The sequence below is a fragment of the Rattus norvegicus genome, chromosome 9, assembly GCF_021556685.1.
Source record: "Rattus norvegicus strain SHRSP/BbbUtx chromosome 9, alternate assembly SHRSP_T2T, whole genome shotgun sequence".
NCBI classification, from domain to species: Eukaryota; Metazoa; Chordata; class Mammalia; order Rodentia; family Muridae; genus Rattus; species Rattus norvegicus.
In genome coordinates, this window is record NC_141542.1 from 103,476,682 (window position 1) to 103,487,324 (window position 10,643).

The window sequence follows — 10,643 nt, forward strand, 5'->3', positions numbered from 1 at the left end:
AGAGTATGATGTGTGCCGATGTCCAGAGAACCCATAAGAGGGTGTTGGATCCCCAGAAGCTGTCCAGTGGGTGTTGCGAACTGAACTCAGGTCCTCCAAAAAGCTGGAAAGTGCTCTTAACCACTAAGCTATCTGTTAGCCCCCGAGAATGTCTATCTTGATAGGCCTTCAGATCTTACAGCTCAGGAAACTGAACTGCTGCAAGGGCCTTAAGCCTGAGTTGAGAGTCTCATCTCCAGAGTTCTTCCTTCCCTTGTCCCTGAAGTAATGTCTGTCCTACCCTACACAAGGAAGAAAGGAGCAGATATACCCAGTATGTCTGGCATCTTGAAAGGGCACTGAGTCTGGCCATTATAGAGCCCTTTTCCTTGGGGACTGCAGAGAAGTACTACTAGAGAGGTTTAAAAAGAAATACAACAGTCAAAATAGCCGCTGGCCAAGGGGATGGCATGTGTCTCGGGTCAGGCCTGCAAAACCTTTAAAACAGTGTAGCCAAGGCTGTGTTTGACAGTACAGTCCCTGTAAACACAACTTGTAGGGAGCTAAGGAAATTGAAACCTGCACCCCCAGACCCTGCCTCAAACAAACAGGAAAAAAAAACAAACAAACAAACCAAAAGCTAGTGTAGCATGGCTGATAGCATGAGCAAGGGCTGTGGTAAAGAGGGCTACTGTTGAAGTGAGTCATATACACGTCAAGTCTGTTCACCCTACATCCTTAGGCAGGGGCAGTTAGCTTGTTAGCTCCACCTCTTCAGCAGGGCAGCATGTCCACAGTGAGGTAGATACTGTAGAATCTAGCTTTGTTTTGATTTGTCATTCTTGAGGTTGTACTTGGGACCCTCATTCACGCAGCTCATGCCACAACCTGGCAAATATCTCTTCTATAAATATATGCTTGGAGTCAGGCCCAGCATACGTGGGTACCAGTCCCAGTCTGGTATAGCAATTTATTAGCTATTTGTCTTTAGACAAGTAACTGTAGGCTTCTGAGGCCCAGGGTTCACTAAGCAGGTCTTTTAGGCATCTTCATAGGCCAGACACCAAAACACTGAACAGGGTATGTTGGTTTCAATCCTCATGGAGCCCACATTCTATTAGGGGAATTTTATACCCAACTCACAAGTGACCACAGCAGGGTGATTTGAGGATCTTGTCCGAGGTGCGGTAGGCAGGGAGCAGTTCTTTGCAAGATCTGAGATCTAGATCGTAATGTGCCCTTCCCAGATGAAGCCCAAGCATCTGGATACTCCTTAGCAAGAATAGCAAGTATAGCGGGAGGAAGATGAGAAGTGAGGAGGAAAATGGCTCGGGGTGGGGCATCTAAGCCCGCAGCACCTTCAGAGACAGGATGTGGAGCTTGCCTGTGGTTCTGCCTGCTGTGGGAAGAAACTGGTGAGGATTTTAGGCAGTGGGGATGGGTATATTTTGGAAGTCGAGCAAGAACACCGCCAGCTCAGGCGATGTAGGGGGGTGGGAAGGTGGTGATCGAGGACGGCCCCAGAGTTTTTAAGGACTATGTAGGTGGGGTGAGAAGCACTGTGGGTGAGGTAGAGTTAGAGAGAAGAAGTGAAGATCTATTTTTTTGGCCATGAGGAATTTGGAATATATATATATATATATATATATATATATATATATGTGTGTGTGTGTGTGTGTGTATATATATATATGTATATATATGTATATTATATATTATATATATACCCACATACGTGTGTGTGTGTGTGTATGTGTGTGTGTGTGTGTGTGTGTGTAAGGTAGAAGATGGAGAGAGGACCAGCATGGAAAGTGTCCTGTGCCCATCCCAGAGTTCACCCTCAGACAGACCTTGCTTGTTCTTATTTTCACTTCCCAGGTGCCCGGAGAGGCCAATCCCATCACCATGGTGGCCAAACTGAGTCAATTGACAAGTCTGCTGTCTTCCATTGAAGATAAGGTACTCACAGAGGTCCTATGGCGACCTCCTGATTTCTCGGGAGTCCCCTCTTTATGGGCAAGTGTCCAAGTCCCATGTTCTACATTCCTGTGACTCTCTGACTCATTACTTCTGTCCACAGGTCAAGGCCTTGCTGCATGAGGGCTCTGAGTCTACCAACAGGCGTTCCCTTATCCCTCCGGTCACCTTTGAGGTGAGTGACTCTGGAGCCGTAGAGCCTGTGGTTCCTGTGAAGAGAGAGCTTTTGACTTGGGCTGTAGAAAGATAAGGAACCCGATGGCAGAGAGTAGTAGTCAGGGAAGCCACCTAGCTGGGACAGTGAGTAAACTCCATAATTGCTGCCTAAATGCATCAGTGATGTACCCTCGTGGGAGGCTACAAAGACAGAGCTCCCTGTTGGTCTAAAATGGAATGAACCTCCTTAAAGCGGGAAGGAGGAGTGACATCAAACTGAGGGCCACAAGCTGCCTATAAAATTAGTGTCTGGTAGAGGGACAGTTAGAAGAAACAATTCTTATGATTTCCTTTAAAATGACTGGCTTAGGTTGAGACCAAGAAAGGGTTTTTTTTTTTTTTTTCCTTAATGGACCTCCATGATTCTAGTACTTCCAGCCCAACTTGGTCCGCCTTTATGAGACACAGCACTGCCCACCCCAAAGCCCTCTTCGTCCCTGAAAGGAGTCTCACAAAAGACGGATTTCCATTTCTTTCTACCACCTTGTTTTTTAAATTTCACATTTATTCATCTATCTATTTAGTGTGTGTGTGTGTGTGTGTGTGTGTGTGTGTGTGTGTGTGTGTGCATGTGCTCTGAGAGAGAGAGACAGAGATAGAGAGACAGAGAATGGGAGGGAGGGGACAGCTTGTAAGAATGGCTTCTCTCCTTCTACAATGTGGGTCCAGCTCACCAGGCTTGGTGGCAGACTCCTTTACCCACAAACCCATCTTGCCTGACCTCTATATCGCTCCTGGTTTGGAGGGGGCTTTTTCTTTGTTTTTATAAGATAGGACCCCACATGGCGTCCTCTTGAATCCACCTAAAACTGCCACCATGCCCAGCTTAGATTTTCATTTTCTGAACATGTCTAGGCAGGAGTCTTCTTCCTAATTATTACCAGTCGATGTTCAATTAGTGGTTGTAACAAGGCCCCAGAGTGTGAATCTATTGCTAAGATTCTTTCCAGAAGTAGATGACACATCAGATTAATAAGTGTTGTCAAACTAATCAGTGAATGAACCATTTCCCAACAGTTCATCTGTTTCCTCCACCAAATCTGTCAGTGGAACAGCTGGGTTGCACATGGGCAAGCTGGGCTCAGCCTCAGTGCCAGTCATTTTTCAAGCATGCTATGGGAAATAGGGGTGTTATCAGGCCAGGGTGGGAAAGACCTGCAAATAGTAGCCAGATAGCCTAGCCCAGGACATTGACCCAGGGCTCCCCAGCCATGTAGACAAATCAATCTGAGACGGCACTACCAAAGCCAGCCACTGACTGCATGTCTTACATTCTGAAGGTGAAGTCAGAGTCCCTGGGCATTCCTCAGAAAATGCATCTCAAAGTAGACGTCGAGTCTGGGAAACTGATCATTAAGAAGTCCAGAGATGGTTCTGAGGACAAGTTCTACAGCCACAAAAAAAGTGAGTCACCCGCCCACTTCCCGTCCCATCCCACCCTGCAACACACACCCATATTCTGGTTTTGTGTGGAAGCTCTTACAAATGACCAGTGACTAGAGGTCAGCAGCACAGTGACTGGATGTCAACAGTGACTGTCTTAGTTACTTTTCTATTGCTATGACAAAACACCAAGACAACTTACAAAATAAAATGTTTGATATGGGACCCACAGTTGCGGGGTGGTAGAGCCCATGATCCTCACAATGGGGAGAGTGGCAGCAGGCAGGTAAGCATGGCACTGCATCAGTAGTTGAGAACTTAACACCTTGATCCACAAGCATGAAGCAGAGAGAGAGCTGTCTAGGAACGTTGAGAGCTTTTGAAAACACAGAGCCCCACCCCCAATTCCTCATCTCCCTCAACAAGGCCACACCCCTAATCCTTCCTAAACAGTTCCAGCAGCTGGAAAGCAAACATTCAAATATACGAGTCTATGGGACCCATTCTCATTCAAACCACCTCAATGTCTGTCAGCAAAAGCCAGGGTGTCCCTGTCCATGGGGTGCTCCCCAAGCTTCTCCCTGCCTATGGAAGTTCTTTCTTGATACAAAGATACCCCTGGATACTTAGCCACCACCCCTAGAAATGAGACTATAAATGTATTTGCCACAGTTGCCCCATAGTAGTCTTATGTGTACACCTGATGGTTTCATGTGTCCGTGTGATGGTCCTTCTCTTCCCTGCAAGCATGCAGTTACCTCACTGTGCTGGGACAGGCCCTGTATGGTGTGGCTAGCAGAGTTGCTGGATTGCCACCCTTAGCAAATCACCAACCCTGTGGAACTGAAGTATATGAACTCTGCACCTGAATGGTCCAAATTCACACCCCTGCCCTGTCACTTGGCGGCTGGAGGACCTTGACTCATCTCTCTGAGCCTCAGTTTCCAGTACTCAGGGATGAGAAAGACTGAGTGAACAACATGGGGTATAGCCCAACACCCAGCTTCTTTTCGAGCAGCTGTTCTCACGGACACCGCTGAGCCACTGCAGCTCTGTATGTTGTACTGTCCAGTATTTGTACCCACAGTGGGTAAGATCCCCATGACAGCTGGTGGAGAAGCTGCTGTGGGCAGAGCAGCATCCAGAGCAGCAAGCCACCCAGATGGTCCCTGCCCACATGCAGTTTGTATTCTGGTGCACTGAGGGTGAGTAAACCTCAGCTAAATCTATCGAGGCAGTGGTTTCAGCTACTCCGAAGCTTTGAAGAAATCAAAACAGCATCATAGGTGGAGATCTTTGGGGAAGAAGGGATGGTTTAGGAGGGCAGACAGAGGAGGCTGGCCCTTTTAAGCAGTAAGTGTGTGAGCTGAGATTCCCAGGTTTCGAGGCTATGCATTGGACAGGTGCCTGAGGGAAGTCTTCCAGAGAGTGCAAACACCCTAAGGAGTGACACGGGATCTGAAAGAACAGAAATAGGTGTGGGGGCAGAGTGGAGTGCAGCAGGAGGGCAATGGGAGCGTTGAATGGCCTACCCTCCTGAGAACAAGATAAGTATCTCATGAAGAGGACTTTGGAAAATCGCCCAAGCAAGAAGTTTCAGGCTAGACCTTGGTGCTGTTGCGTTATCCATACAGATGGTTCTGAGGGTAGCACTGGGTGAATGCTCATCTCCTCATGGGGTTTGACAATCCACTGTCAAATTCAGGCTCTACCTCCTGCCAGCTGTGTAGCCTAGCCTCTCTGTGCCCCTAGTCTTCATCTGTAAAATGGGTGTGAAGACAATGGATGTCATGTGCAGATTGCATGAGACTCGTGCTTGCAAGAGCAACTTGAACATCTCCTCACTGCTCTCAGTTGAGTGGGAAAATGACCAGGCAGGGGCTAGGAAGAGGGCCTGTTGATTCTGCACCTCTTCTCCTGAGCCACTGCCCCAGAATCGGGGGTGGGGTACAGCCAGAGAAGGGCCAAGATAGTACTGGGGAGGAAAAGGTCTCTTTTCTCCTCTTTCATTTTGAGTTCTTTGGTGCTAGCTGGGTGTTCGGGCTGGGGTGACAGTACTGTCCATGCTACATAGACTTGCCCATTCCACTGGGCTCCCATGCTTCAGAGCCTCATCTGTACCTTGGTGTTTCTGTACAGCTTTCTCTGCCAGTTTAAAAATAAGTAAATAATAAAGGGGAAATGCAGAGAGCAAGGGGAGGGAGAGAGGGACAGAGACAAAGACAGAGAGACCGAGAGGCAGAGATGCTTTCTTTGTGGATGTTTTGTTTTATTTGGTTGTTTTGCTTTGAGACAGAGGCTCATGTCTCATAAGCTAGTTTTGCATTCATTCTATAGCTAAAGCTTGAACCCCTGATCATCTTGATGCTACCTGTGTAATTGCATTCCTTACACAATCTATATCTCATTGTTCTTTTTTTTTAATTTTTTTAATTAATTTTTATGTATATGAGTACACTGTAGCTGTCTTCAGACGCACCAGAAGAGGGCATCAAATCTCATTACAGATGGTTGTGAGCCACCATGTGGTTGCTGGGAATTGAACTCAGGACCTCTGGAAGAGCAGTCAATGCTCTTAACCGCTGAGCCATCTCTCCAGCCCTTTCATTGGTTTTAGGAAAGCAGGAAGTACAAACAGGTACAAGTTAAATAAAATCTTATGATGCCAGACACCCTTGTACTGTGCCCTCCCAGATGCTTTTAAAAGGATTAGCACTAGGCCACACGGTGGCACAGCCTTTTAACCCTAGCACTTAGAAGGCAAAGCAGGCTGGGCTTCATGAGTTCAAGGTCAGTGTGATCTACATAGTGAGCCCCAGGCCAGCCAGCACTGCATAATAAAGACCCTGACTTAAAAAAACAGGAACAAAGAAAAGGAAAGAAAGAAGGAAGGAAGGAAAGAAAGAAAGAAAGACAGAAAGACAGAAAAGGAAGGAAGGAAGGAAGGAAGGAAGGAAGGAAGGAAGGAAGGAAGGAGAAGAAAAAGAATAGTAATAGTACAAGCTGAGTATTATGGTACATGGCTTCAATCATAACACCAAGGAAGTTTGCACTTTCCTTTTTATAAGCTTACATGTGTGTGTGTGTGTGTGTGTGTGTGTGTGTGTGTGTGTGTTTGTATGCATGCTTTCCTGTGTGTGATTACCCATGCAATCGTAACACCAAGGAAGTTTGCATTTTCCTTTTTATAAATTTACATGTCTGCCTGTATGTGTGTTTGTGTGTTTGTGTGTGTGTGTGTGAGTGTGTGTGTGTGTGTGTGTGTACTTCCCTATGTGTGCTCACCCATGCAGTCATACATGTAGATGACCAGAAGAGGCTTTGGGTCCCCTAGAGCTGGAATCACAGTTGTAAGCTGCCTGACGTGGCTGCTGACAAAGAAACTGGTGTCCTCTGCAAGAGATACGTACTCTCCTAAGCACTGAGCCTCTCCATCCCACACTCCAGTGAGGGGCACTCCAGTGACATCTGTGTCACAGAAAAGGACCAAGGCTGAGTGTTTCAGACCCACAAAAGCCAGGCATTTCGTGACTCAACCTCCTAGTTGCAAATCTCAGTTGTCCCCTCCTCAGCTTACACACACACACAAAAATGTAATGGTGGCTTCTTTATGAAACCTCTCTTTAATTGGAAAAGGCTCCAGATCTGGGGTCTCGGTTATCTTGGCGTCTTTTTATTCTTAATGAGCTTGCATCCATGAAGAAAGAGTAAGACCAGGCAAGAACGAATGAGTGGATGAAGTACATGATGGCATGTGTTACACAGATAGAGAGGAATAAGAGCCTGAGCCTGTGAAAGAGGCTGAGAGACAGCTTGGCTGCTACGCACACTGGATGTTCTTCCAGGACACCCAGGTGTGGTTCCAGCTCAGGTAGGACAGCTCTCGGCCATCCGTTACCCCAGTTCTAAGAGATCACATGCCCTCCTCTGACCCCCATGGGCTCTGCATGCATTTAGGGCCCAGATACTTGCAGGCAAACACCTGTACACATGAAATAAAATTTCGAATCAAAGCCAGAAATCCCTTTAATCCCGACACTTGGGAGGCAGAGGCAGGGGGATCTCTATGACTTTGAGGATAGGCTAGTCTATATAGAGAACTTAAAGATCGTTAGGACTACATAGAGAGATGTATGTATGTAGTCTTAAACAAACCAAAACAACAGCAAAAAGAAGCATTTTTAATTGTAAATATATTTTTTAAGATTTATTTATTTATTATATATGAGTACAGTGTAGCTGTCATCAGACACACCAGAAGAGGGCATCAGATCTCATTACAGATGGTTGTGAGCCACCATGTGGTTGCTGGGACTTGAACTCAGGACCTCTGGAAGAGCAGTCAGTGCTCTTAACCACTGAGCCATCGCTCCAGCCCCAAAATATTCTTAAGTTAACAGAAAGAGAAAAGCAAAAGGAAGAAGAACAGCTCTGCACAGGGTCAAAGGCAGGGATGGCATCAGGAATTCAAGCCAGCCATGGCTATACACAACTATGCTTCAAAAATCAAAAGAAAGAAACAGATTTTCAAAATAAAAAAACAAAGAAGAACTCTAGAATAATCAAAGAGCAATGTGGGCAGGAACAAAGACGTCACAATGACTAGATATGTTAGTGTATGCTCATTTAAAAGTCCTACGTTTTAGAAGATAATTCTTGAAAAGCTACTAGAGACGTTGCTGTACCAAAGTGAAGCTGTAAACAAAGAAGACTTGGAAGGAGAGAGAGAAGAGCCCAAGGAGAAGGACAAAGGAGTGGATTCTCGGGTGCTGAAGGAGGAAGGTTTTCATCAGGCCTCAAAGTCAGCAGACCTAGAAGCTGTGGGAAAGCACTTATTTACAGGAGAGACAGCAGAGGAGTGCTTCGTCATGTGGGGAGGAGAGTCTGAATGAAGGAAAGCACTTAGCACAGGTTAGGAGGGAGGCTCAGCATGCAGGGTGACCGTCTGCACCATCGAAAAGGAAAAGAACATGGTCATTGAGCAGTTATTAACCCAGGAAATGCTGACATAATATTTTGCCCACATTCACCCCCACTACCCCCTCTAACTCCTCTCAGACCCCCCTCACCTCCCCTCCTCCCAACTTCCTGTCTTCTCACTGAGTCCACATGATGGTTTGCATATGCTTGGCCCAGGGAGTGGCACTATTAGGAGGTGTGGCCTTGTTGGAATAGGTGTGTCACTGTGGGTGTGGGCTTTAAGACCCTACTCCTAGCTGCCTAGAAGTCAGTATTCTGCTAGCAGCCTTCAGATGAAGACGTAGAACTCTCAGTTCCTCCTGTACCATGCCTGCCTGGATGCTGCCATGTTCCCACCTTGGTGATAATGGACTGAACTTCTGAACCTGTAAGCCAGCCCCAATTAAATGTTGTCTTTGTAAGAGTTGCCTTGCAGGTTTGGGGATTTAGCTCAATGGTAGAGTGCTTGCCTAGCAAGCGAAAGGCCCTGGGTTCAGTCCTCAGCTCCAGGGGTTAAAAAAAAAGAGTTGCCTTGGTCATGGTGTCTGTTCATAGCAGTAAAACCCTAAGACAGAAACTGATACGTGCACATGGGTGTGAGATCATCCACTGGGACTTGGCACTACCCAGAGCTACATCCTTAAGAAGCTTGACTTTCTCTCCCCCAGCAGCCAGCTGTTTATAGCTCCTCAGCTATGAGAGGGGACTCATGGACCCAACTCAGGAAAGCAAGTTTTAAGTTGTATAGAAAAAGAAGAGCAACCAGGACTAGTCTGTCAGGAGCCTTGTCACAGTCATGGTGACATAAGTGCTGAGTGTTTATGTAGCTAAAATACAATAATAAACCAGGTGGTTGCACATGCCTTTGATTTATTGACTTATTTATTTATTTTAAGAAACATGGGATAAAGTTCAAAAGAGTTTGTTAAAAAACTTGAAATTAGTTGCCTTTCAGGAGGGCAGGACATTGGAGGCAGTGGAGTGGAAGGATACAATTGCCAATAACAACAAATCTTATGGAATGATTTGATTCATTTTTAATTTTATCCTTATTATTCTTAATTACATATGTGTGTCTGGGTATGTGAATGAAGGTGCCCCAAGAGACCAAAGGAGTCACATCTCCTTTGGAGCTGGAGTTACAGGTGGTTGTGAGCCACCTGATAGGAATTGAACTCGGGTCCGCTTAAAAAGCAATGTGCCCCCCCGGCCCCTCAATTTTTGATTTAAAAAAAAATGAAAACTACAAATTTTCTGTGAATTTTTCACAAATTAATCAAGACAGAGAGGAGGTGGGGAAGGGAAGTGGCGAGGAGGGAGAAGGTGAGAAGGATGGGCAGAGTCTCACTGTGTGTGTAGCAAAGCTGGTTCTGGGCACCACACCTTTAAAATGAGCCCCCAGGGCTTAGCCCAGGTATGTGGGGCTCGGGTTGAGGCTCGGGTGTCTAGAGCACATTGGACACTGGACGTAGCAGATGAAGGAGCACATGCACGAATCAATAAACCTCTGTTTTTCTAAAGTTCTGCAGCTCATTAAGTCCCAGAAGTTTCTGAACAAGCTGGTGATTTTGGTGGAGACGGAGAAGGAGAAAATCCTGAGGAAGGAGTATGTGTTTTCTGACTCTAAAGTAAGTGACAATAGAATCTAATGTGGGGCGAGGAGGGACATGGGTGCTGAGGACCATGATGTGCTGCCAGGGGGGTGTGATCATTAGCTCCCTGGGTTCTAGAGCGCCCTTTTCATACCTGGGAAGTTGAGCATAGCTAGTTAAGGACCAGGCTCTGTGTAGCTTGGACTTGCAGAGTTTTAGTTCCAATATCCCAAGATCACAAGTACTATCTTCCAGGTACAAGGAGACACTCTTTGTCTCGTGCCCAGTGCTGAGCTAGCCAAGACACCTTTATTAACAGTGTCTTTTGGCTAGATTTAGGAGCCCTTTGGGTAAGCTCTGGATTTAAATCTAAGTCCTGACCAGTGTTTCCTTGGGACTTCTGTTTGACTTGTGTTTTTAAACTCTGCCCCATTCGGCCTCCACCATCATTGGCTGACAGAGGAAAAAGGCAGTATGGGTCGTGAGAAAACCCCTGGATGTGCCTCATCTGATCCCGATCAGATCCATTCTGTTCTC

General features: G+C 46.3%; 1 protein-coding gene across 2 annotated transcripts in view; it reads left to right on the top strand.

The window, feature by feature from the left end:
* The window catches only part of Inpp5d (inositol polyphosphate-5-phosphatase D), a 105,064-nt gene that overhangs the window by 63,799 nt on the left and 30,622 nt on the right, over positions 1 to 10,643 (top strand). For both annotated transcript variants that reach the window (NM_019311.2, XM_087567461.1), the window contains 4 exon segments: positions 1,858 to 1,938; positions 2,060 to 2,131; positions 3,453 to 3,576; positions 10,036 to 10,142. In NM_019311.2, coding sequence (NP_062184.2) covers positions 1,858 to 1,938; positions 2,060 to 2,131; positions 3,453 to 3,576; positions 10,036 to 10,142 — 384 coding nt within the window.